Below are 26,318 nucleotides of genomic sequence, written 5' to 3' on the forward strand. Positions count from 1 at the left end.
AATAAAAATTAAAGCAGAGATGCAAGAAAACTTTTCTCGATTGTTTTGCACTGATTCCGATTCTGCCCCTTTTTCCCTTCAAGCACGCCAGCTTTTTGATGATAATGATAATAATAATCATCATCATCATCAGTAGCATTTATGAATGAAGGGTTACATTCAGCAACAAGTGGATTTTTTTATGAAACATCAGAGCGATAAATAACAACTCATGATAAAATCTTTATTAGTTTACCCAAGCTTTTATAGGTCAACTTAAAAAAATGAAAATATCAAGAAACCTTTAGTAACTGGAAAAAGTAATAATTAAGTCTAAGATACCTTTAGGGACAAATAAAGCATACAAGTATATGAAATGTGAAGATTATTTATTTATATATATATATATATCTTTTTTTTTTTACTTGATCCATCCATCCATTTTCTAATCCGCTTTATACTCAGTGGGCTTGCGGGCGTGCTGGAGCCCATCCCAGTCGTCTTTGGTTGCCAGCCAATTGCAGCTCACATATATAGACAAACAACCATTCGCGGATAAAAACCCACGGAGGCTCGGAGAGAACATGCAAACTTCACACAGGAAGGCCCGGGTGCATTGGAGTCGAACCTAAGACCTCTGCCGGGAGGTAAACGTGCTTTCCAGGCGCTCACCGTGCCGCCGGTTTGCTCGCTGGTAAATAAAAATATACGAGTCATAACATTCCAAATATGTGTCAAAAAACGAGCAACATTGCACGATAAACGCATGCCCACTGTATATTGTAGCCCTTTTTTAACATTTAGTATGACGACATCATGCCTCTGGAAATATTTAACTGATTATTGAGCTTCATGTAATTGATGTTGATGTTGCACTTCGTCGATTCTAGTGGACTCGCAGCGCCCTCTGCGGGACAACGGCCGTCACCGAATCTGACAAGAAGAAACACTTTCTCCAGCGCATCAAAGTGATTGCAGGCCGCTTTTGCGCATACTTTTGACAAACTTTCTTGAAACTGGACAATGAAAAACAAACAAACAAACAAACAAACAACAATAAGAAAGTTAAGCCGTCCCGTTTTTTTAGGGCAAGGGGTGAAAAAAAAGAATAAAATGATAGAAACGGGAGACTCCATTCATTCATGTGACAATTACTGATCGAATGAATGAATTCACGGAAGCTTCCCATCGACCGATGACGTCACCTGACCTGATGGCATCACGCGTGTCTTTGTGTGTGTGCGCGCGCAGGCCCAGCATAGTTCAGGCGAGGAGTCACGCCCCCCTAGCTGGGGTCCGGCGGGCACCGTCGTCCTGGCAACCGTCTCCTCCCTGGTGTTCTTCCTCACCTTGGTGGGCGTGGCCTTGTGGCGGCGAAGGCGGGGGTTGCGATTGGGCGACGTCATCGCACTGGAAGACCTGCGCGACCCCGAGAGTAAATGCCGGCTGCTGTCGTCGATTCGCCGCCAGCTGCCCAGCTCCGCTTCCGACGACGGCGTCTTCCTGATGGTCTACCTGCCCTCGCCGTACGAGGGCGCCCTCAGCAGGATCGCAAGAGCCGCCAGTGCCGGCAGCGCTGACGACGCCGACCAGCCGTCTAGCCCCCGGCTCCTCCACGGCCCGCACCCGCCGGTCTTTCCCGCTGAGGGGGTCGATGCCACCGGCGCGGCTCCCGTCGGGGGACCCTCAAAGAACATTCAATGAAATCAAATATGTCATATTAGAACACCCCCACCTGCTCTCCCCGGTCAACGACATTCAAAAACATCAGAAGCTCCCCAGAAAAAGAAAAAAAAAAAGCACTTACCCCTTGTCCACCGTGCCACTAAGTCTGACTGACACGAAGATGACGTCGGGATCAACGAACACTAAAAATGACGTCAAAGAAGAGACAACCCAAGTAACACCAATACCTAGGCTGTGTGTGAGAACACCAAATAGCGTTCAAACCCCCCCAAAACAGCAAACCACATTGACGTTGAAATTGTCTTGCTAGCCAAAAAAGACATAAATGGAAAAGCAGGAAGCGGGCTTGTCTGCAAGGTAACTCGACTTTGTCGTTTCTTCGTCATCATGACATTAGTGTCTATTGAGGGGAGCACTCCAGCCAAGGAGCGGACCAAGTACTCGATTTGTGGTACACAAGAATGTGGCACGGACTCGCGCGATCGCACACCGACTTTTTTGTTTTTGTTGTTTTTTTGGGTCACTGCGCACTTGTTGACTGGTCTGGAAGCAGCCGAAGTGCGAGAACGGGTTTGGAGCAGATGTGATATATGACGTCGCGATTACATTTTCTGTCAACACAGGTGTAAGACACAGGTGACGGACGCTACCGAGTAGCTGTCCTGACTTGTCAATCCGAAAATTTAAAACTAAATTTAAATTATTAATGACTATTTTATGAAGCTGACGTATGTCCCATATGGTCTAGCGGTTAGGATTCCTGGTTTTCACCCAGGCGGCCCGGGTTCGACTCCCGGTATGGGAACGTGTCTTTTTCTTTATCTGGACCATTGTCACATCACTTTACCGCGTCCGTGTGTCCGTGTATCTAAAACTGATGAATGGACACCGTGACACCCAAAACAAACAGGAAATAATTATTTCTGAATCCGGACGATTATTCCCACCAAATCAACAAAAAAGATGTTTCGACGTATTACCAAGACATCGCGATAGTCATTATTCATTGACTTGTAAATGATTTGTGTAAACAAGGAAGTGAGAAAACGTGGAACTGTGCGAATGTTGCTGCGACGGAGCCAAAAGCAGCCCACAAGAATTCTGCCATGAAAAGTGAAGGGACGGCCACCTGCGTATGGACGGACAGATTTTCTCCTTAAATCGACGAAAACGTACGAGCGTATCCTACGATTACATCATGTCATGACGTGGAAAAAAATTATAGTTTTCAAACAAGTAAATCGGTGAAGTCAAGTCGAAATGTTGGCATGCTGTTGAGACGTTAAGCGGAACCAAAAGCTGCTCATAGCGTTCCTTGTCTGCCGACGGACAAGTCGGACCTGAAAAGTGGTGGCGCCTCTGCGTAACGCCTGCAAAGGTCGAGTCTCAGTCTGAGAATTTTTTTGTCTTCTTTCCGCTCAACGTGTCGGCTTGAAAGAAGTTCTGTTCAGCAAGCAGGCAGCGCGCGTCAGCTGAAATGTCCCAAGACGAAGACGAGCAAGGGACGAGCACGCAAAAGGTCAGCATTGCCTTACCTACTTGCCTGACGTCACCTTCCCCTCGTTCTCGTGGCTAGTTCTTTAGCATTGGCATCCTGATCGGACAAACATCTCAACATCATTCCACTTCTCTTCAAACGTCAAACACATTCACCTTCACCTTTGCGAAGTAAGGTTTCAAAGTGGGGATAGATTTTTAAATTATTGTTAGGACCCCATGGTAGAACTGCAAACTCGAAATGGAGTTTCAAATGGGGGGCTTACTTTTAGGGTAGAATTTTAAACTAGGGTTTCTAAGTAAGTTTAGGCTTTTAGAGTAGGGTTTCAAACTAGAGTTAAAGTTTGAAACTAGGGATATGATCCAAAACAATGGTTCGTATTTGAAGGTAGGGTTTCAAACTAGGATCGAGCATCTCAAAATAGTGTTGAACAGTAGACAAAGACTAAGCTCTCCGTTCAAACAAATGGGAAAAAAAAATGTTGCCTTTGTGCCGTTTTTTTATTTGTGTTGTGAAGTTGAAAAAAGGCCAAAAGGGCGCCCGACACGACAGTGCTTGCCCTTGCTTCCATTTTTTTTTTAACTTGTTGTGAGGGACCATAGCAAAAAGTGATTTTATTCATCCCATATTTTTTTTGTATGAACGTTTGTGTGTACACAGGGCTACCGCCTGCTGGGCATCCTCGATGTGCAAAAGACGCCTTGCGCCCGGGAGGCAGTTCTTCACGGTGCTGGTGCCTCATTGGCCGCCGGCCTCCTGCACTTTTTGGCCACCAGTAGGTGCACGCATGCATGGCCGCCCGTACGCCGATGACGATGATGATGATGATGATGATGATGCGCCGACGGCATGAGTGCAGGTCGCGTGAAGAGGTCGTTCGACGTGGGCGCGGGGGGCTTCCTGCTCGCCACTTTGGCTTCCTGGTGAGTCGACCCGTCCGTCGCAATGAAAGCTCCTCAGCAGACGCCACTGACAGGAAGTGCCTCGTGCTGACTGTGTGCTTTGCGTTTGCGCAGGTGCTACTGCCGCGCCAGCAACGCCAGGCAGCGAGCGCAGCAGAGGATGATCCAGCACGGTATGAAAAACAAGATTATCTACCAGGGGACCCCCGCAGACCCAGCGCGCAGCGGCCAAAACTCACAAGCCACCTCGGGATCCTCCTGACCTCACACGCTTGGCAACGTGATTGCCTATCGGTTTGTTGCATGCAACGCAGCGGCTGGGAGAACGTTCAAGTGGGAAGTGAGCCGAGCGTACGCCGGCGCCACAAAATAAAACAGGTTATTTTGTGAGGGTGGGGTCACGGAGGCCACGCTGCAAACGGGAAACATTTTATTCAGCGTTCAAGTGAAACACCATCATCACATTAAAACGTTGACGTTTGCAGCGGCCGCTTGAGCAAAACTGGATGCCGCCGCAGCGACGCCAACATCAAATCTTCAACAGTGTGTGCGACTGCGGTGGGGGTGGATTACTCTTTCTTGGGAGGGGGTGTGTCCAGGAAATCCCTGGAAGACAAAAAAAAAAGGTTATTACTGAAAACAAAATTCCACATTTTTTTCTTAACTGAGTTTTGGCCACGGCGCAACATAGTAGTCAGTCCTCCAGAGAGGCTGTCCTGCTTGTTTGAGGTGTGTCCTTTCTGCGACACAGCCCATTCAAAGGATCAGGATCCTTTTCAGGCTTCTGCCGATGAGCTCCTCATTTGAATCGGGGTGGGGGGTGTTGCAGGAGGGACACACCGAAAACAAGCAGTAAGGCGGCCCTCCGGTAACGGAGCTGGCCGAACGGGTGATGAGAAATTGCACGCCTCCACGTAAGATTAACAAAAGGCCCAATCTTAGGAGATGAGAAGATTTCCACAATCTGAATTGTGTGAGGAAAAATTTAATAACCAAATGTATAATGTCTCTCTGTAACCACAAAGTTATCTTACTAGATCAAATAAAGTTTTTTTTAGTACCCTGACTGACTTTTGCGTCGCGGTGGTGGGGGAAGCGTGCGCGGCTACCTGAGGATGCGGGGCAGCTGGGGGCTGCTGTAGATGAGCTTGTGCCTGTAGGCCAACGACGACGGGAAGGCCACAAACTCCACTTTATGTCCGCTCAGGCTTCTGGAGCGCTTTGCCACCTCGTACAGCTGAGGACACGGCACACGCGACATTGGACAGGGGCCACGGGCGTGACTCGAGCTGGCCGCCGCCCTACCTGCTTGCCCAGGTGGAAAGGAACCACGTGGTCGTCCTCGGCGTGGAGAATCAACACGGGGCACGAGATGTGATTCACACTGAACAAACAAAATCCCAACAAGCTTGGATGATCACATCAGCCGCACTTCCTCCCGCGTCCACTAGATGCTGCTCACATCAAGGAAATGCTGTGCATGCATTTTGGATTCAACTGCACCAATTCATCGACTAGTCGTCAAATACTTTCGAATCCATCACTATTCGGCTTGATAAGATGTGCCCGTGGAAAGGTTGGAGTTGACTGACTTGTCGTCGTTGGCGAAGCGGATGTCGTTGGCGGTGATGGCGTCCAGGAAGAACCAGTCAAAGCCAGGCAAGTACCTGTACACCTGACGACGACAAGGCGGACGCTCACGTTAGCGTCACGCGACTTAACCCGTGGCCACGGCGCGACGTGGGCGTTACCGTGGCGAAGGGGTGACTCCTGGCCTCCTCGCGGATGTTGGTGAAAGGACTCTCCAGGATCAAAGCGTCCGGGGGACTTCCTGCAAAGCAAAACGGTGGCCACCTCACTGGACGGATTGAAGCGCTTTTGGCTCGTGTGTCCCAACCGGCTGGGCCATACCGGCTCATATACGGCCCTGCGATGTGTGCGTACATGCGTGGCTTACCTCCGTCGCACAATCGCCTGACCAGGTTGGTGGCGACGCTGGAACACAAAAGCCACGACAAGTGAGGAAGGGGCGGAGCTTCAGTGGGCGCGCGGCATAGTTGGGAGTACGCCGTTTACCCCGTTCCCAGCGAGTGTCCCCAAATGTACACTCGGCCTTGACCCCGCCTCTCCTTCAGCCACTGGTACACGAAGAGAGCGTCCGCCGTCATGCCGCCCTCTGACGGCGACCCATCCGAGTCGCCCCAGCCTGCGTGCGAACGCCGAGCGTGAAGGCCCGAGCGACGGACGTGGCGCTGGGAGTCGCGCAGCTTTTCTCACCTCGATAATCGAAGGTGACCACGTGGTAGCCGGATGAGCTGAGGACCTGAAAGAAGACAGGCGGGGGCGCCGCCGCTTTGGCCTCATCCTCAATCCAGCAAAAGGCATGGCGGCCGACAGCCGGCTTACCTTGTACAGCTCGACTCGATGGTCGCCGCCTCTGCGCACAAACGATGTGAGGTGTGATCCCCGGCGCCCAAACAACAGTGTGTGTGTGTGTGTGTGTGTGTGTGTGTGTGTGTGTAACCTGGTCCCTGTGTTTCCATGGAGATAGAGGATGGCTGGGTGGGCGGAGCTTAATGTCGATTCAAACCATTCTTGGCTTTGGCCGCCAGCTTCTCTCCATATGTCTGCAGGAACCGTGTGCCTGACACACAGACGCGTCAGATAGATTCGTATGTACACGTGCACACGTACATGCATGCGCATACGCACCCAGGCCGAGACAGCCGAGATGTGCATACGCATACATCCACAGAGACATAAAGCATCACGTCGCGCGCATGTTCTCACCACACTCCGATGCGGAGCTTCTGTTGCGGCTGCAGGTAGAAGTTGAGCGTGTGGTCAAGGCCCACGTCCGAAGGTCGTTTGAGATCGAGGAAGAAGGGGACCCTCACTGAGGGGACGACAGGGCAGGCCGTGAGGCGGCGTGGACTCCACGACGGCCGCCGGGGGACTTACCGAAGTTGAGGAAGACCAGTTTGGCCTGAATGGACGGGCACAGCTTGACGACGAAGGGCACGCACACGTAGAGCATCAGCAGCCACTTGGCCGCGCGCTTCACCTTGGACACGGGGCCACGCCTGCAAAGTCACGGGACAGAGTGCGGCTCAAAAGGTCAGTCGGCAAACGTCTTCATCACGAGGGAAGAGCGAGAAGAGATTGAGACACGCCCACTACCCGACAGTGTCTTTGGACATAGCACCCTCGGAATGGCCTGCCAAGTTCATGCTAACCTATCGTAGAAAACACCACTGACATGCTAACAGTTAGCATTATCACTCACAAAAGGCGACAGACGTGTTGCTCCGGCAACAGATGATGCAACGCATGTAGACTGATAATATGACGGCCCTCCCAGGCACGCAGTGTTCATCTTTGAGGAAAAGTGACCAATGTTACAGACATTTGCTGACTCACTTCTGAGTCCACTAAGCTGCTACTCTTTTGCGTCTACTTGACTGCTTCATATCGCCCTTCCCCATCATCCACTTGACACGTGCACGGTAAATCCAATTAGCGCCAGAGTTTTGCAGACTAGGAGAGATTAAAAAAAGAACACTTGCAAGGGAGCTATGCGCTCAGTGGTGGCTAGTGGAATTCCAGACCCGGTGAGTTGTCGACTCGTCTTCACCGCAAGGTGAAATATTTGGCCAAGAGTTGTTTTTTTCCCCCCATTTTTTGGGCACAGTGTTACCGTTCAAATCATGTCTACGATTATGGTGGCTTGCACTACTCAATAAACGCCTGAATGTCATTTTTTTTGATGAACGCTTAGCCCTACTACTTCACTGCACTCTAATGTTGGTCAAGATGGTGGGTGAAAAGTTGGGACAAGCACCTGACTTGAACACACCAGAAGAGAAGGTTGAACAAAGTGCTTTTTGACAGACAGCGGTGATGAAGTGATGATGTCGACGAGAAGTGGCTAACAAGCGCTTGATCATGGCTCATTTGTCATGTGAGGTTCACTAAGCGCTGTGTGCTTGCGTGCGTGGCTGAAAGGTGGCCAATGTGATGAAGAGGCCGCTGGCTGCGGGCTGGTCCGACCTGCTCAGCCATAAAAGCAAACAAGTCTGACCAGCACCATGCTGGAGCTCATCCAGAGCCACTCACGTCCGCTTGGAAATGTTTAACACGAACGGCCACCTCGGACCTCTTTCTTTTGACTTCTTTCTTCTTCGTCCATAGAATATGTGACCTTTACATAACCATCTTGTTGCGCAGTTTGAAAGCCAAATCAGAGCAAATCAAAGCAGGCAAGCGAGCGTCGGCAAATTGCAAAATGGGAACGGAACCTGCGTGGCCCGGCGAAGGTCTTCATGTCGGACATAGAATAGGCCGCGGGCCGCGATGTCTCCTCGGGGGCGTCCTCGAGCGCCTCGTCTCCCTCCTCTTGCTCCACGGTCGTCGACGACGTTCTCCGCTTCCGCATGTCTGCAAAGCGAGCATCAGATGGAGAGAGGGAGGGGGCAAGGGGAGGGGCGGCTCGCGGACGCCGGGCGACCGACACTCGTCTTGGCCTGGCGGCGGGCGACTGAGTCCGGGCGTTGAGGAGCACAGCGAGCGGATGAGGGACAGCCAATCAACGACCACCGCGCCGCATTCACTGTCTCGGTGGAAGGTGGGAAATAAAACGCGCGACCGCTGCTGCATTCGTGAAAAGTGGGAAGTCGGAGTACGATGATCCCACTGGGATCGTCTTCGTTCCGACCTCAAAGCATTCGAGGAGAAAGTAAAACAAAGAAGATAGCGAATTCCGATTTGGTTCATCTCAACACATTTTGACCTCCAGCAACCCACATTTTCCTTAATTTAGATAAATAAAGGAATATCTTATCTTCAAGGCATTTTATTAATGTCACCAAATCACTTCATTCAGCGAGAGAGTGGCATTTCCACGCAGTCAGTACAAATCACGTTGTGTTACGTAAATTAGTTGGAATAATCAAATCGATGCCAAATCAATATATGTTTTTAATCTTTTAAAATAAATGACGTTTTGCCATTCACGGTCTGTGTCTCCATTGGGTCGCCATCGTCGTGTCGGGTTCCTTTTATCCCACTGTGCAACTCGTACTTTGAAATGGGGCGTTCGCTTGCACGTTTCCTATTCGGAAATTGAAAAAGTCCAACTTCCCATCTTCCACGAATGCAGCATTAGCAAGAGGCCTTCATGCTACCTCGTTCACGCGCAAAGACGAAGCAGAAACGCGCTGTATTCTGAATGAGGCGAAGGCGAATATCGTGTCTGTGTTTCCTCAACATGCGTTTTCCGCCGGGCTCTCTCGGGTGGTCATTTTACAATGTAAGGAGGACCGCAGGAAAATAATTATTTGATGAGCTCAACTCATCATAATCATTGACGTCACGACACAAACGCTCCAAAAGTCGCTCTCTAAAGGTATTACGGTCCAGTTCCCACAACCGCTGACACTCATGAAATCAGAAGACAGCGCAACGTTTGAAGAGTCTGATTCAACCACCCACAACATTAGGCTACGTCCATCCATCCAATTTTTTTACTTTTACTTGAAAGCCTCGATGAGATATCAACGTCAGTGCTAAAGCTGGTTTTCAAAGACAATTGTGGAACGTTAACATACTCGATAAACTCCTTGCTAGCATGGATTTACGCAGGCTAAACTTTTTAGGGTACGGGAAGGCACAAGACGGAAAAGCAGCTCCGATGGTGACAGTCGTCACGTGTCTTTTTGTGTTTTCTTCAAATGTGCCTATTACATTTGTCGGGCGTGTTTGGGCGTGCAACAAGTCTCACCTTATATTAAAACAATGAGAAAGAAGACGGTGGTTATCATCTTGGATAACTTGTGGTGTCGCATGAATTTCTCTTTTGCAAATTGACAAAGTTTGTCCCGAAGCGGCATCCGGAGCGTCACGTGACCACCACGCCGGAAATACTATTTTTTTTGGCGCTAGAGGCAAACGTCAGCTGTTTCTGCTTGCTTGCTGTCTTCTTTCTCCTCGTTGTTTATGTATTGGTTTCTTGTCGCGGGTTGAGGTGTGCTGTGACCTTTAGCTCGTCAGGATGTTTTGCGAGAAAGCCGTCGAGCTCATTCGAGAGCTTCAGCGGATCAGCGACGGACAACTTCCCGCCTTCAACGTGAGACAAAATAAGGCCGCCGCTCCCTTTACGTATTTTCCTGCGCGCTTCGAGAAGATGCCGCATCGAAGCAGGCGCCGTGTTTTCTGGTTGGGATGCACAATTGCAGCCAAGTTGCATACAATACGCTTGACGTGCACCACTTGAATCCCTTCGTGCCCTGCAAGTATTTTCACGACCCGAAGAGTGCGTGTGTGCGTGTGTGACTCGGTCCCTGTTGTCCCGTGTGCGTGTGAGCAGGAGGACGGCGTGCGACAGGTGCTGCAGGAGATGGAGGCACTTTACGAACACAACCAGGCTGACGTGTACGTCTCGGCTCTTCGCGCGGGCGACTTGTGCAACTTGCGTGACGGACGAGCTCGCGTTTACGTTGCAGAAACGAGACCAAAAGCGAGCAGAGAGCCGACTTGCTGCCCTCCATCCGCTTGCGTCACTGCTGCCTGCTGAGGAACCAACGCTGCGTCGGCGCCTACCTGTAAGCATCGCACGCCGCCACCGCCTTCTGACAAAACTGAAGCAGCCGAAGAATTCGACTAGTGCAAAATATATTTGCCAATAACCTTGAATGCAAAATAACTTTTCATTAATCGATGGGATGATCGCTTCTAAAAATGTTGCATATCTCCAGCTGTAGTTGTCCAGTTTCAACTCACACGATTCACAAGCAGAGAAACAATTTGGTGTTTGGAGGCCAAATGTGTAAAAGGTGGCGTTTGAGGCAAAGTTGCCAACTATTTTAAAATGCCATCGTAACCAATTGTGTCACTCAGCTCGTCTGAAAAGTGGCTGAATCTAGTAAACGAAAGCGCTAAGTCGTCCTCCACGACTGCCTGTGAGTGAGCATCTTCCCTCCCGATGACACGAGCGCGTCCTCAGGTACGACCGGTTGCTGCGGATCCGAGCTCTGCGCTGGGAATACGGCAGCGTGCTTCCCGCCAACGTGCGCTTCCACATGAGCGCCGAAGAGGTGAGCCGGCGAGCCTCGTGTCGCTTTTCCACCGGCGCCACCTTTCCTGACCCCGTGGCTTTCGTGTGCGCAGCTGCAGTGGTTCACGTGCTACAAAAAATCGCTGGCCTCATTCATGCGCTCGCTGGGCGGAGGCGGCGGACTGGACGTCACGCAGGACATGAGGCCGCCCAAGAGTCTTTACATCCAGGTCAGCGCACACACAAAGGCCATGTCCAAATTCACAGGCTGCATCCTCTGACGGCCGCGTGAAGGCCAAGTGAGGGGTGTGTGTGGTTTCCAAATTTGAGAAAGACAATTGGGTCCTTGGACGCCTTCAAAGGCTCGTCCTCATGTAGCCTCTGGGGATTGCAGAAACCGTGGCGAATTTGGACAGGCCAACTGTGAATTTGGACGGCGGTCAAGTCGCGCCGGAAGTGACACCGTGGCCGAAAACGAGGATGCAGCCTATGGATTTGGAAACAGCCTGAGTAGCATGTTTCCACTGAGCTCTTGCACAAGCGCAGCTGACGTCTTCCTGGATCATCAGGTCAGGTGCGTGAAGGATCACGGCGAGCTGGAGATCGACGACGGGACGCTCGTGCTTCTCAAGAAAAACAGTCAGGTCAGGTCACAACTCGGCTTTTTTTTTTTTTTTCCTCCTGTCAAGGCAGTAGCAGGAAGTGCAAGTCAAATGACACGTGTGTCCACAGCACTTCCTGCCACGCTGGAAATGCGAGCACTTGATTCGTCAAGGCATCCTGGAGCATGTCGTCCACTGAGCGACCACTTGCACTCCTCTTCCGGGACGACAGGGGGCGTTGCCGAGCAAAGTGCAGCAGCTGTTTGCCATCCTGTTAACGATGTTGGTCTGCGTTTGTGTCTTGTCTGGCCACGCATGAAGTGTGAAATTAAACGAGCAAGTTGTGTTTGGAATGGTTGAAATCCGTCACAATAATTTTGTATGAACTGAAATGTGGCTTAGGCGTAAATATTTGGAATGCAGAGTTTTTTTAGGCCGTTTGAATGAGGTGAAGATTGCAATGGGATAGATGCAGACTTTCCTTGTTGTTGTTGTTCAATGTTTTATTAGGAATGAAAGGGTAGTAAATGTGGAATTCTGTCAAAACTCAAATTGAGGAATAAGAATATCCGGGATGGCGTTGGGAAGCCACCTGATACAGGTGCAGGCCCTACATGGTGTTGACCACCAAAACAAATTTCTTGTAACAGGATTGTCAACGTGACAACTAAATCACCTTTTTTGCAATGTGGAAACAGCAAAAAAGGGCTCATTGGGTCACCAAAGAGTAGCAAAGGGGAGGCAACACCATCCGCGTCTACACGTTGAGCGCGGCCGGCACGATGTCCTCGAGCAGCCGGTTGAGGGCGCAGACCTTCTCCTCCAGCACCATTTTGTCCTGCTGGGCGTTTTTGTGACGCCGTTCAGTCTGCTGCAGCGTTTTCATCAACTGCGAGTTCTCCACGTAGAGCTCCTTCAACATCACGCTCGACTTGACGTTCTTCGCCATCTGCGGACGAGACGACGGCCCAACCGTTGTTAAGACACGGGCGCCTTTGGATCTCAGCGAACCACAGAAAACCGCATGGACAGCGACATGTTTCGCACCCAAATGGATTGGTAGTATGCAAACAATTATATATTTGCCGTGAACCTGAGTGTGAAAGTCACAGGTTTTAGGTGCTTAGTCTTTAGTCTTGGACCGTTTATTTAAAATCCCACAAGATGGACAACCACTTGTCACGTTCCTGTGGAAAGACGAGCGACTGACCTGCTGTTGGAGCTGCTGGACCTTCTCATTCAGGACAACGCGAGATGCCTTCAGCTTGACTTCCAGCTCCTGCGTCTTCTGCTGTGCCGCCGCCAGTGCCTTCTCGTGCTGCTCCTGAACGCAACGCAAGGTAGTCAGAGTGCAAAGCCGCCACATTTCAGAACAGAATCAGCAAAATGTTCATTCATTAGCCAACTAGTTAGCGCTTCCTGGTTAATTAGCACACGGCTAAGTCACACAGCCACTAGTTAGTTAGCATGTGGCTAAGCTACTCGCTGGCTAGTTAGTTCTCGGGAAAGCCGCTCACCTCCTTGAGGCTGATGTGGGCGGAGCTCTGGCGAGCACAGAGGTGTAGCTCCTCCTCCAGCCGCAGACTCCTCCTCTGCTCCTCCTGCAGCTGAGCCTGCAGCTGCTCTGCCTTCTCCCTGAGCCCCGCCCCTTCCTGCTGCACCAGACCGAGCGCCACATCAGCCTGGGGGAGGAAGGGTTACCATGGCAATGATGATAATGGTGATGATGATGAAGGTGGTTGTCTGACCTGCCCCTCGGCCTGCGTCCGGGCCATGTGTGAGCGCGCCACTTGCTTGCTCAGCTTCTGCTGATCCTGGAGCAGCTGCTGGACCTGAACACACACGCGTGCATTAGGCGGGTGCGCGTATGCGCACGCGCTGACGCGCACTTTAACCTGCTTGAATAGCTGCTGATTGTGCGTGTCTTTCTCCTGGTTGTCCTTCATCAACTTCCTGTTGCTGGACTCCATCTCCTCCGCCTGCCACCAAACCAGACAAACGCGTTGAAGCCACGGACTTCTATATATTTGGACTAATAATGCCGCTGACTCACTGTTGGGAATAGTGAAGCCACCAACATTCCATGACAGCGCAGTATCCGTTCCGGGCATCCTCACCTTCCTGTGGGAATCTTGCAGCTTCCTGCGCAGATCGGTCACTTCCTGGGCGTGGCCGAGCTTCTCGTCGTCCTGGCGTGACGAGGGCGCGTCTCGGGGCAGATGTTCCGCCTGAAATGTGAAAACACCGGGAAGCGTCGTGCCCCTCTCTTCCGTGTCACGTGACTTACCCTGTCACCGCCAAGGGCGTCTTCTCTCCGGAGCTCCGCCTTCATCCTCTGCCTCTCGGCCACAGCCGCGCTAAGCTCCGCCTCCATCTCGCTCACCTGAGACGTAGAACAACATTCGCTGACTTGCGTGTGGGGGTCCTCGCCAGCCCACCAAAATGAGATATAATTGCTCATCAATGCCATAAGATGCTGGCCGTCCAACCTTGCGCTTGCAGCCACTAAGCTCCTCCTCCAGCCGTAGCGTCTGCTCCCGCTGAAGCTGCGCCTCTTCCTGCAGTTGCACCACCTGCGACACAGGAAGAGGCGGGTTTTATTGTGAAAGGAGTGCCCAGCTGCATGCGGCAGCGTCCGAGGATCGCTCTCTCCTCACCCGGGCCTTGTGTCCTTCCTGCCGCTCTTGCAGGCGCGCGCTAAGCTCGGCGTTGGCGGCGCTCAGCTCAGCGTTTCTACCGCTCAGACTGACCACTTCCTGTCGGTATGTCGCCATCTGACATGCACGCAAGGGGAAGAGATCACCCGTCATCATGGGTCAGAGGTTCCTGGGACATGTTCTCACCTCCTGATGTAGCCTCTCCACTTCCTGTCTGCTGCTCTCACGATGCTGCTCCATCTCCTCCAACTTCCTCCTGGAACAACCGCATCCAAGACCCCATTAGCCGAGAAACAACCTCGTCAAAGATGGCGTGGCTAGCCCTCGATTAGCTGTGAACGGTTTCTGTGAAGGTTCAGAGGTCACCGGCCTTTTGTTGGCAACCTCGTCGTCCAGCTTGTCAACTTCCTGCTGCAGGACGCAAAGACGCTCCTGCAGGGCGGCGTTGTCAGAGCGTGCCTCCTCCAGATGGGTCCTGCACGCACGCATACACGCATACAAACAAATTAGCGAATGCACGTGTAAAATGAAGCTCGAAGGTGTCCATGCTGGCGATTGGGTTAGTGATGATAATGATGCCGATGAATCTGTTGCTGATGCGGCGAGCTGAGGTGCATTGCGGGGCAGCATTGGCGTGATCACATGATCATGGAGATTACAATCGGAGGGAGCGGCATGATGCTCCACAAACCTTGGGGGAGCCTTGTGGTCTCGGTCCAGGTCCTGGAGTAGAACAACCAGGTTTTCCATCTCCAAAAGTTGTTTCTTCATCTTCTGCTTGTCCCGCTCAAAGGACTCAAAGCTTTCGACGTGTTCGGCGCGCCGGCCGACTTTGGTGTCCTCCTGCAGGGCTTCCATCTCCTCTTCCATCTCCACAATCTGAGCAGAGAGCTGGTCCGCCATGGTCATGTAGCCGCGCTTCTCCAGGCTCAAACGTACCACCTCCTCCTTCTCCCGGTCCAGGCTGGAACGCAGCAGCGAGACGGCGGCGCGCTCCCGCTTCAGAGCCTCCTGCAGGAGCCCTACATGGAGACCGTCAGGCTCTGTGGCCCACTCCCTTGGCTCCCGGCTAAGGTTCATCGTTTGGGCCTCCGGATGGACGACTTCCTGGTCCTCAAGCTTCTGCGGCCAGATTGGCTCCTCCCGGTCAAAGCTGTCACGTGAGGTCAGAGGCTGCCGCGAAAGCCGTGGCCGGGAGACGTTCTCCTCCGGTCGGACCTCCTGCTCAGAGTCTTGCAGCGTTTGCTTTGGCTGAAAACGCCGGCTGCAGTCCTGCGCCTCCTGCTGCTCCCTCAGGGGACGCAGCTCTTCCTCCAGCTTCCTCTTTTCTTCCCGGAGATGTTTCTGCTCCTCCAGGGTCCTCTCCTCCATTTTCTTCATTTGGTCCTCCATCCGTATCATTTCCTGCCGGAGATGTTCCTTCTCTTCCATCCCCTTCTTCTCTTCCTCCTCCATCTTGCTCTTCTCCTCCTCCAGCATTCTCTTTTCCTGCTGGATAAGTTCCTCCTCTTGCAGCCTTCTCTCCTCCATCTTCTTCTTCTCCCGCTCCAGGCAGGTCTTTTGTTGCCGGAGCTGTTGCTGCCTCCTCTTGTCCCACTGCTGCTGTCTCTGCCGCTGCAGGTGCACCTGGTGCAGCAGGCGGCGCTGACCTTCGGCGTGATGCAGCTTCATCTGCGAGAGCTCCAGCGCCGCCTCCTCCCTGCTCACAATGCTACAATGTGAGCTTAACCCAAAAGAAACAAACGACAAAAACAAACACAGCAGCGCAAACGAGAAACTGGCACACCAAACAAAAACAAATGAACAAAGGAGCACAAATTAAAAAAAACAAATTGCAAACGAACAAAAAAGTGCAGAACAAAACATAGATGACCGTTTGGAAAAAACATCAGCGCCCACCTGACATTCATGACTTCCTGGTCCATCTTGAGTTTAAGCTCCGCCTCCAGCTGGTCCTTCTCAGTGCTCAGCCTCTGGACCAGGTTTCCGATCTCTCGGGCGAAGTTCTGCTCAGAGTCGGCTCGCTCCCGTTGCATCCTGGGAAAGCGAGCCGCACGCTTCCTGACGTCACATCCAAGAATGTGGCGACGGCGGCGGCGGACGCCGGTCTTGCCTCACCTGCGCTCCATCTCCGAAGACCAGCTGCCGTGTTGGAGCCGATTGTGAAGTTTGTCCAGCGCCTCCTTCAGAATCTTGGCCTGACGCTCCGCTTCGGCCTTCTGATCCTCCAGCTCGCTGATCTCCAGCTGGAAGGTCAAAGACGCGTTACGGAACAAGTCACGTGACATGTTTGACATCATCCGACCACGTCTCACATCACGGCGCGCGACAGAACGTGTCAAGGACGCATCGAGCGACGGCTTACACGTCATAGGACGGATGTGCGGCTCACCTTGAAGGCCTGAGCGATGTCTTTGCGCTCCACTTCCATGCTCTGCCTCATCCTGTCCAGACTGCGCTCGTAGTAGTTGACCTGAGGAAGAGGAAGAGGAAGAGCGGCGTACGCGAAGGTCAAGCCTGACCCGAGCGCTTTTGTCTACCTGCGTCTCCATCTGGACGTTGAGTTGCTGGATCTCCTGCTTGTGTTTGGCCTTCAGCTTCTCCACCGCAAATTCCGTTTCGATGCTGACGGCCGCCACTGTCAAGCGAGTCGTCAAAAGTCAAGCGCTACGTACGGGACGGCCGGCGGGGCTAATTTCTGCTTTCTACACAATTGTGAAGGAAAGACAAAATGAGAAGAACTGACTTGCGTCATCCGGAGTGACTGCGGCGCGACGAGGAGAAGACGAGCGGCGCTTCATGTCACGATCATCTGAAAAGGTCAAAACGCACGAAAGTTGTTCATCAGACTTCATCCTCAACGGAAGCCACGAGAGACTGTCTGCAACTAGGACGCACGTACGCTCAATCACGCCAACGTCTGTGTGTGTGTGTATGTGTGTGTGTGTGTGCATGCACCCCATCCAACTGGCCGAGCAGGAATTAGAATCCAGTTTCTGATGACGCCACTTAGTTGCATTCGAAGTGTGTTGTCTGTATCCAAGTCGGTGTCTTTTTGAACCGTCGGTGGCAACCCGACAGGCCCCTCCCCCCAATAATGACACTTCAACCTGAGGCCCGAGATAATGCCCGAAAAATGCCCACTAAAAATCCCTTTGTGGTGCCTGGGGAGGCAGGAATGACGACTGCTCTTCAGTCAGTAGAATTGGCGACAGGACGAGATTTCCCTAAAATGACGGAATGGCCGCTTGGAACAGCCACAAATTTTGATCATCCAACAATGGTTTCCGAAGAAATGGACTCACCAGATTCGGACTCGCTGGAAGATGGCGGTTCAGACCGGCTTAGCGCGACGACGCGCTCGACTGACTTCCTGTGGCTTTTCTTGTGACTCCTTAGCAACTCCAACTCAACGCACAGCTCGTCGTTTTTGTCCCGCAGCTCCTGAAGACATCACGAAAGTACACTCAGGTCAGCAAGGACGCGCTCGTCACGCCACGGGAAGTAAATGTGCACTTCTTTTCTTACTCTGCACTGGCGCTCGGAGTCTTGCAGGAGTCGCGCGAATTGGTCTTCGGGGTTGAGTGCCGCGCCGACGTCGTCCAAGCCGCCAAACTGCCAATCAGAGAGAGAGCAGATGAAAGGTCATCCGGGCGAGTCCTCCTCCATCTTTGATGAGAGGACACCTGACACCGCGGGTGAGTCTCATTTACTTATTGGCAACCTCACTGTCGCGTTTACCAGGAGGGAAAAAGAGGCCGTGTCCGAATTCAGAGGCTTCGTCCTCCGAAGGCCGCATGACGACCCTTCCGGCGCAACTCGAGCGCACGTGGTTTCCAAATTCTAAAAAGGCAGACTGAATGCGAATTTGGACACCACATGAGGTCGAAGTGACGTCATGCGGCCGAAAACCCGCCGCTGACTGACGGCCAGGGACGTTTGAATTGGTCGGCTGGGATACAAGCCTTCACTGCCACCGACAAATAGGTTGGTTGAGGTGTGGAAGAGGCTTCCAGCCAGTTTGTCTGTGAAGTGCACGCTTCTACATTTCATTCATTTCTATAAAAAGGGAAAAATATATATTAATACAAATATTCTCTAATGTAGAATGAAATGAAGGCAAGTCTTATTTTATCTTCCCCTTAACATAACAACATACACATGTAACCGTATTGACAAGCACATGCCAGCAGATGGCGACGTTGTGTCACTTTGGATTGGCCATCAGCACAGTTTTGGAGTTGAAGACCAAGATTAGGTGCTAAATGTTGCACTACACAGTACGCTGTCCTTGACGACACCCCCTTTCTCTGTGTGTCTTTCCTCCTTTGACATGACATATTTAAAAAAAAAAAAAAAAAAAATCAATGTGGCAACCTAACAAACTCTGTAATGGCCTCCAAAGAAAAATGCCCCTTCGGGAAAGTTTTTATTTTGCATCACCTTGTGGTGCAGCAGCTGCTTCAAGTCGGCTCGCAGACGTTGGGAGCCATTTTCTGCCTCACTCAGCCTGTGCTTGAGGTCCCCAAGCTCCTCCTCCAGATGAGCCTTCTCCTAAGCAGAACAAGAACAATAATGATCACTTGGATTTTGAAGGATGTGGCTCGCACTTCTAAGTGACTTGTAGAGAAAATTAATTTTCTCTTCACTTGAGTGGCAGTGTATCTGAATCCCGGGTGGAATTTTGGCTCTCAATACAAAGCAGAAAATAAAATAAAAATAAACCAAACCTCATAGCTGGAAAACCTCAATTTGTAGCTCACCGCGCACACCTTTTTAAAAAACTTTTTTAAAAGCACAACACCACCAGAGTGGAAGTAAGGTGAGGTGGGCGGGCTCATTCACTGACATACCTGCGCGGCAGCAGCAAGCTCCTCTCGTAGCTCCGCCTCCCGCACCTCGAGCACGCTCAGTTGCCGTCCCAGTTCTCGGCGTTCCTGTTCCAGCTGTTGCGCAGCAGCATCGCTCTCCTGCTCCGCTTGGCCGCGCTGTGCCGTCAGACGCTCCCGAAAGTCCTGCTCCAGCTCTCTGCCAATCACAGAGCAACGTGAAGCACGTGTGACCAATCACGGTGCAGCAGTGCGACTTGCATTTTTCTTCACCTGATCCTGGTCCGGCTGAGTGCCTCCGTGCCTGCGAGACGCTCGTCCGCCTCGCGCAGCAACTGCAGGTTCCTGCGTTCGGCCCGGTCCAGGTCGGCTTTGGCCTTGTCGCGCTCGCCGCGGGCCTGCTCCGAACACTCCCTGAAAGCGCACGGTGCGGCCGTGACCACCACGTCGGTGAAGGCCGGCAGGATGGGGAGCAACCGGCTGACCGTAGGTGCTGGATTTCATTCTTGTAGCTGATGAGTGCCACGTGGTGGATTCCATTGCCGCTGCCCAGGAGTTCGTTGTCGAGGGCCAGCGTCAGCTCACACAAACTCACGCGCTCCTCCGCAGGGAAGTCCAGCGTCTGCACAAACAAATCGCATTACTCCTCCGACCTCAGCCAAGGAAAATAGAGAATTGCACATTTCCCATTGTTCAAAGTGCCACCGTCCATTTGCCGCTGATCCGGATTAAGGAATTCTTGTCAAGGATTTAATAATCAGGCTTGAGATTTTCCTTCCTTTCTCACCATCTTGACCTGAATGTAGTAGTTGAATTTGTTCTGGGACCACCCAAGTAAATCACTGGAATGAATGAGAATGCCACGAATGCACTCCAGACTGTCCTTAAAATCAAAACTAACATCTGGGATATTATTGTACTTTATCAAAACACAATGGAGCAACCTAATTCAAGCCAATGTAAACAATTCAAGCGTTTGAATGCCTTCGTTCAATTTGTTGTTGCTGCTCCTGCTGTGCTCAACTTGGCCACTGGGAGGCAGCATAACAAACACAAGCCAGGCTGAATAGACTCCTGCTAATATACTTCAACTCACAAAAAGGAGTCACTTCTCACTGAGGATGAAGAAAATATCCTCAGACCTCAAGTTTGCTCTCACAAGTCAAATAAAAAAAAGAAGAAAGAAATTGCCCGAATGAACGATGGCTCGCATCTTGACAAAAGTCCAAAGCGGGGTCACTCGTACATCAAGGCAGCACTGCGTAAAGCGTAAGGTGAGGGCGTCCGGACTGACCTGCAGGATGTCACGAGCGTTGCGGACGCCCTCGTCCGTCCAAAGAGCGACCAATCTCTCGGGACTGGTGCAACCCGAGCCGTCATCCAGCCGGCTGAGGACTTTGGGATCTGGCGTGGCCGTCAACAGCGACGGCGAGGTGCGGTGGGCCAAGTGATCCTCCGGTCGCGACCCGTCCTCCGGCGCCGCCAGCGTCTGCATGGGGAAGACGGCGGTCAGAAAACACCACGACACCTTTCACTTCACAATCGTCTGCACTGAGACAAGCACGTGATCAACGACAGATTAACGCCATGTCCCTCTACCCGCCTGTTGTCATGTGACCCGGTTTAAGAGGATTGGCCGTCAGGTCAGCTGACGTGAGCGGAAGGAGGTGCAGGTCCTGGTGAACCATATTTTTTTTTTAAAAAGCGCAGCCCGCCATAACGTTTGAGCAGCCGCCCGTCCACCTGCTGAGCCTGTGCACTCAGCCTGCCCCGCCCACTCGATCGCCCAGTTGACTGACAGCTGCGGCCCTGGGCTGTGATTGGATGATGCTTTTCAGGTGTGCCGATGGAAACTATGCCGTCGCATTTCTTTGAGGATGCCGTCTCATCCAGAATGAATTTCGTTTCAACGCTGACTCGTATGTTATTTTGACTTTCCTTCATTGTTGTTTGACTTGAAGCCAATTGAAAGCGCTGTCAATTGCGTTGCAGTGCCTTGCATGGCGATGTGATGTCAAACTGAGTGACAATATGGCGCTCGCCCCTGCCACAGTCCAGAACCGAGTTCTCAATTTGATCTGAGGATGTGTGACTGACTGACTGACTGACTGACCCTGTGCGGTGTCGAGCAGCAAATGGGGGAGGAGCCACACAGAAGGTTCTGGAAGTGCGCAAGTGTAACCTGCTCCGAGTTGTCGTGCACCTGCAGGGTCAAAGGTTAGCATAGCATTAGCCAGGAGCGTTCCCGCGTCTACCGGTGGGCGCAGCCTGACCTGAGTGCCCGGCTCTCGACCAATCAGGTGATCACACCCTGACTCCTCCCCTTCTTCCTTGGAAGCTGCGGCATCAGAACACATTGGCAAGGTGAGCGTGTTGGGTTCTTTGCACGTGACACATAAGTAGAAATGTCCACATAACGTTTAGGTGACCATTGATCGGAGTTTGCAGACATTTCGGCTTTTCTACGTGAAGCGTTTCACAGACTGCTGGCCAAAACCTTGACTGTCATTTGAGCCCAGTGATTTTTTTTTTTTCTTTTTTGTGTCCGGATGGAACCAATAACTGAAATCAAAACCCCCTAAATTCAGTCTTCTGGGGCTCATTTGTGTCATCTGTCATCCATTAATTTGTGGTCAATGACTCGAAATGAACAAAAGGACATTATGACCCATCACTGCCCACCGGAAATGAAAAGGGATGAAAATGAGAAATACCTTTTGGCTGAAAGTCTGCCGAGGTGCCGTGCTTGGGACTTGCCGCCTCCTCATCCGACTTCAAGCTCTGCAGACAAAACGGAGCATGTTCGTGACAACTTCTTCATTGCATCACATGTTGTTGTCATGGGTTCATCGCATGTTCATCCACCCATTCGAAGAATATGTCAAAGGTCGGTCACATGTTCAACACGTGTTCAGCTGCCCATTGGAAGAACGAGCAGCGCAGCAGTGCGGAAATTCCTCTTTGTGTCTTTAGTAGGGAAAGTTTACTTTGAACATGAGTGAATTCATCCGTGTCGCATTGCGTGTGACTGCGTGTGATTTTTCGGGAGCTTGACGTGATGAAGCAGCTTGGTGGGAAAAAGACGAGCAGTGCGCTCGTCCTAACTTCAGACCTGAGTTATTTCTTTGGATGCGACAGTGTTCTGCTGCTGTTGTGTTGGCGAAAATCACGCCAGAGCTCAACAGTGCGCCCAACATGCTCGCAATAAATGCTCCCGTTTTGCGAGCTGCTCAAAATTGCATCCGGTCGCACAGTGCGAACGCATGTTTTGATGCTCGTTCTGGTAGAAAAAGCCAAGGCGCGCCTACTCTGTGTCCAACTACACACAGAAGGTGGAACGGGCGGGAGGTTCATTATTCCCTTCAATAGATAGAGAAACATGCGCTTGTGAAAGGATGGCTTCCGATTGCTCTCTCTCCCATTCCCCGAGGCGCTCGTGACCCGCTTCGCGTTTGGGCCACGGAGACGGCGCGCGCCTGTCGAGTTCCACAGATGCATGTGGAATTACAAAATACCGTTGGCGCCACCGGCGTAAAACACAACATGTATGTGGGCGGTTGAGTCCCCAACTATTGATCTGTATTGAGCGATCGCTAGCTTAAGACGCAGAAGCGGATTTATTGACGGTGCGTTGCGGACTCCTCCCTTGGATCACGCGTGCCATCTATTTGACTTTCAATCCGTTCCGTGGCGCATCGAGTCTCGTATGTCATCAAACCGAATCAAACCAGTCGGCTTCCATCCTTCAGTCTAGCGGTTGGGATGTCAAACGCTCGATATTCAATGACATTTGATAATCCCCAAAGGCTTCAACTATAAAGGCTAAGACTTTGCTAAGTCCTGCATACTCATAAAAAATATATATTAGTAGTGGTTTCAGTCTGAAAGAAGCGGTACTCGATACTGGTACGGAAACGATGCCAAGACAAAAAACAAAAAACATGAGTCAAAGCAGTGGAATGAGAGCTGATGAAACGACTTCGGATTCTTTGCATTTTTGAGGAGTTTCAAAGATGTTTCGGGGACTTATTAGGAATCTTGGAACATTTTTCTAACTTTGCAACACTGCACACGCAACACAGTTGAGCAATTGAAGCGATACTTGAGAAAACGTGGCATTCCGTCACTTTGGAGGGCGCAAGTTTTTGAGCAGCGTTACACAGCGCAAGCTTCTTTGCCACTCCGGCAGGAATAAGTTCTCCAAAGAGCGAAATGCTGTGCCCTTCCCAAAGCCTTTTTTGGGCGAATCAGCGCGGAAAGCCAAACATCTGCAGCGCAACGTGAGGAATGCGACGTGTGGAATGTCAGAGGGCCGAACACGAAAGCTGCAAGCTTTGATTTGAAGCGAAGCAAAAAGGAGGCGTGAACCACCAGCGCTGACCTTCCTCACCGTCCCGTTTCCTGAACGTCATGAGCAGAAGCAACTCGGACAATGGAGGATTTCTGTTTACTCGTTGTTTCATGAAGCATAAAGTGCTATTTTTCTTCGTCAAAAAGCACGTTACAAACAAAAATTTCAGGGCTGGAAGGGCTGAATGGCATTTGAATTCATTTCAATGGGGAAAAGATGATTTGAGATACAAGCAAGCTGACGGAATGAATTCAACTCACATCTCAAGGCACCACAGTGTTGTGTTGAACTGCAACAAACATGCGTAACCTGCCGTGTGTGTGTGTGTGTGTGTGTGTGTGTGTGTGTGTGTGTGTGTGTGTGTGTGTGTGTGTGTGTGTGTTGTCATGACAACGCCTCACCTCCACACTGTCCAGAGAGGCAGCTCGGCGGACTTTGGACCCGCGGAGCCCCGTCGGCGACGTCCGGGCGGCGTTGCCGCCGGGTGCCGGCGAGCCGGCCGACGGTTGCGACGGCGTCACGTCGGGACGCGAGCGGCGGCCATAACGTTTTTGGCCCTTCGTGAACTTTGGCTTCACTTCGTCGACGACAACTGCACGCGTACGCGCGCACCAACAGACACACGCGCAGAAGGTCAACGAAGCCGTGACGTGACGCACGGCGATTGGCGTTAGCGCTCCTCACCTGGCTGCAGGTAACTGCTGTCGTCATCGGACGTCAAGTCCAGCGAGCGAGACAAAACCTCCACAAAGTTGTCTTTGAACGCTTCAAAGTCCACCTGCAGGTCCAAGACACACGTCGCTTCCTGTTAGCACCCCTCACAGGACCACAAGTTCAATGATTCATCGAGAAACATTTTGATCAGCGATTCAGTTTCCGGTTGCCCAAATCTTCGTCATTTCAGCCTCTCAATATTCTCCAATTTCTGTCGTCCTCCAGGAAACCAGACTGATGTTTTTTCACACACCCAGACATTTGCAAATATCTTCTTTGTTTTTGAAACGACAGCAAATCTTCCATAGAAGCCTTTTTTTCCAAATAAGACATTTGCAAACATCTGCTTGGGCTTTGGAAAACAACCATCAACATTTCTGCCAGTTGCGAGCCTTCAGGTGGCCGTGAAGCCTTTGATGTGAGGTCACGAGCGTTGGTGTGCTGTGAGCTCACCCTGGCGTAGGCCCCGCCTCCTCCTCCTCCTCCCAGCAGCGAGTCCAGCATGAGCGGCAGGTGAGCGTCCAGATGCAACTTCCTGCACAGCGCCGTCACTTCTTGCGGCCCCAGGAAGCCCGAGGACGCCGTGTCGCAGCTGTCGAACTCCGCCTTCAGCTGGGCCACGTAGACGCTTTGCTCCGCCTCCTCCATGCCGCCGCATCTCGCTGGCATGCGATGAGAGCAGATGATGCGACGTGAGGCCATTACGCTACGGGTTGTGATCATCTGGCCCGAAACGCTCCGTCCTCCACTTCCTCTTTCAAAGCCCAAACTATCCAAGTTAATTCAATTTTTAAAAATTTCAAATTCTCAGTGGTGCCAAACTGCTTATATCTGATGTAGATCTCTCATGAAAGACAATTCGATTCAAATCTTGACACTTGGGGTGCAATACAATTTTAGGGATTTAATCATTTTAAAATTTAACAAATCAATTTGGTCAAATCAAAACCTAGTTTCCGAGTCGAATCCTTTTTTTTTTTTTTTTTTCGCAGCTCACCACAAATTGTCGATTATCCAAACTCCTTATCGTGTTGCGCTCCAGACCAGGCCGGGCTATCCGAGACCAAGACTTGGCCAGATCCAAAACTCAATAAGATCCAAATGTAACTGAACACTGAGTGATGAATGTCTCATCAATTGGTTTCATGGTTGTCCTATTCTGAAATGCCTGACAGTTGAGTTGAATGCAATTCAAAAGAAAAAAAAGTGGTCTTTTTTCCTGATTACTCAATGAAGAATGCCAAGCATCTGACAAACCTTCCCACGGTATGAAAACATATCCAGTCGGGATCTGGCAGGCCCCCAAATTGCCAAAATCTGCGGCAGTTTTCTGCAGATTTTGGCAATTGAAAATTGAAAATGTATTCAAAAAACCCCGAGAAATATTCCTTTGACGAAAAACGCAGGGAGATAGGGGAAAATAATCTAGATTTTTCAAAAAATATATAAAAAACTGTGGAAAAATCTGCGAAAATGCGAATCGGCGGGTCATGTGAATGAATACTATTAATAATCGAATGTATTCGTGTGTGTGCGCGCGCGCGCGCGTGTGTGTGTGTGTGTGTGTGTGTGTGTGTGAGAGAGAGAGAGAGAGAGAGAGAGAGAGAGAGAGAGAGAGAGAGAGAGAGAGAGAGGAGAGAGAGAGAGAGAGAGAGAGGCTGATGCTCTCCATGGTAACGAGCCGCACGCCGCGGGAACAAAAGAAACTCTAAAAACGAAAGAAACAAGCCTTCCAAAAAGTATAGAAAACAGACAACATTGGACACGTTTAAAATTGGGCCGAGTTTAAGTGTCGTCCTCCACTCAAGTGTCAGCATCACGAGTTAGCCATTTTTTGAGATAGGAAACGAATTAGTCATCGAGCTCGGTATTAAGTTAGATGATGCGTCTTACCGCAGTTAAGTTGGCTTGTTTTTCATGCTTCTGTTTCATCCGTTCTTGTCTTTTTTGCTCGTCCACTGGCAGAGTCAGCCAATTGTCCTCGAAGAGCGGATGCTACTTCCGGTCACTTACCAAAATAAAGCCGATAGACTCAACTCACAGCAGCGC

General features: G+C 51.1%; 4 protein-coding genes and 1 non-coding gene across 11 annotated transcripts; 3 read left to right on the forward strand and 2 right to left on the reverse strand.

Moving 5' to 3' along the window:
• Window positions 1-2,398: 2,398 nt before the first annotated feature.
• On the forward strand, window positions 2,399-2,470 carry trnae-uuc (transfer RNA glutamic acid (anticodon UUC)). Its single transcript has one exon. It is a non-coding gene; the product is annotated as a tRNA-Glu (tRNA).
• Window positions 2,471-2,994: 524 nt separating this feature from the next.
• On the forward strand, window positions 2,995-5,131 carry cox20 (cytochrome c oxidase assembly factor COX20). The gene is made up of 4 exons (XM_019860285.1): window positions 2,995-3,184; window positions 3,824-3,938; window positions 4,023-4,086; window positions 4,180-5,131. Exons 1-4 carry the CDS (start codon window positions 3,143-3,145, stop codon window positions 4,325-4,327), a joined length of 369 nt encoding a protein of 122 aa, XP_019715844.1. The 5' UTR covers window positions 2,995-3,142; the 3' UTR covers window positions 4,328-5,131.
• Window positions 4,481-8,608, reverse strand: abhd12 (abhydrolase domain containing 12, lysophospholipase). The gene is made up of 13 exons (XM_019860280.1): window positions 8,364-8,608; window positions 7,027-7,148; window positions 6,856-6,961; window positions 6,590-6,709; window positions 6,472-6,502; window positions 6,343-6,388; window positions 6,142-6,271; window positions 6,023-6,060; window positions 5,817-5,896; window positions 5,658-5,740; window positions 5,371-5,449; window positions 5,175-5,302; window positions 4,481-4,671 (listed from the first exon to the last, which is right to left on the reverse strand). Exons 1-13 carry the CDS (start codon window positions 8,498-8,500, stop codon window positions 4,635-4,637), a joined length of 1,137 nt encoding a protein of 378 aa, XP_019715839.1. The 5' UTR covers window positions 8,501-8,608; the 3' UTR covers window positions 4,481-4,634.
• Window positions 8,568-12,414, forward strand: gins1 (GINS complex subunit 1 (Psf1 homolog)). Of its 4 annotated transcripts, none has more exons than XM_019860284.1 (7): window positions 8,568-8,634; window positions 10,430-10,494; window positions 10,566-10,664; window positions 11,066-11,156; window positions 11,230-11,346; window positions 11,686-11,760; window positions 11,849-12,414. In XM_019860284.1, exons 2-7 carry the CDS (start codon window positions 10,460-10,462, stop codon window positions 11,915-11,917), a joined length of 486 nt encoding a protein of 161 aa, XP_019715843.1. In that variant the 5' UTR covers window positions 8,568-8,634; window positions 10,430-10,459; the 3' UTR covers window positions 11,918-12,414. The 4 variants fall into 4 exon arrangements, with proteins under 4 accessions (XP_019715843.1, XP_019715841.1, XP_019715842.1 ...); XM_019860282.1 differs by having other exon boundaries at window positions 8,596-8,689; XM_019860283.1 differs by lacking the exons at window positions 8,568-8,634; window positions 11,849-12,414 and adding exons at window positions 9,916-10,189; window positions 11,820-11,848 and having other exon boundaries at window positions 11,686-11,788.
• On the reverse strand, window positions 12,204-26,318 carry ninl (ninein-like). 4 transcript variants are annotated; one of them, XM_019860277.1, is made up of 31 exons: window positions 26,163-26,270; window positions 24,723-24,931; window positions 24,240-24,333; window positions 23,957-24,147; window positions 21,919-21,985; window positions 21,478-21,542; window positions 21,318-21,407; window positions 20,499-20,693; window positions 19,690-19,826; window positions 19,478-19,618; window positions 19,229-19,403; window positions 18,819-18,929; window positions 17,904-17,990; window positions 17,681-17,819; window positions 17,122-17,187; window positions 16,916-17,013; window positions 16,768-16,848; window positions 16,494-16,621; window positions 16,275-16,412; window positions 15,067-16,074; window positions 14,746-14,850; window positions 14,562-14,631; window positions 14,376-14,492; window positions 14,208-14,291; window positions 14,006-14,101; window positions 13,836-13,946; window positions 13,614-13,697; window positions 13,467-13,550; window positions 13,236-13,370; window positions 12,929-13,042; window positions 12,204-12,667 (listed from the first exon to the last, which is right to left on the reverse strand). In XM_019860277.1, exons 2-31 carry the CDS (start codon window positions 24,915-24,917, stop codon window positions 12,476-12,478), a joined length of 4,398 nt encoding a protein of 1,465 aa, XP_019715836.1. In that variant the 5' UTR covers window positions 24,918-24,931; window positions 26,163-26,270; the 3' UTR covers window positions 12,204-12,475. The 4 variants fall into 4 exon arrangements, with proteins under 4 accessions (XP_019715836.1, XP_019715835.1, XP_019715837.1 ...); XM_019860276.1 differs by having other exon boundaries at window positions 13,236-13,400; XM_019860278.1 differs by lacking the exon at window positions 24,723-24,931 and having other exon boundaries at window positions 13,236-13,400; window positions 26,163-26,318.

Source organism: Hippocampus comes, unplaced genomic scaffold (genome assembly GCF_001891065.2).
Source record: "Hippocampus comes isolate QL1 unplaced genomic scaffold, H_comes_QL1_v1.1 scaffold39, whole genome shotgun sequence".
NCBI lineage: Eukaryota > Metazoa > Chordata > Actinopteri > Syngnathiformes > Syngnathidae > Hippocampus > Hippocampus comes.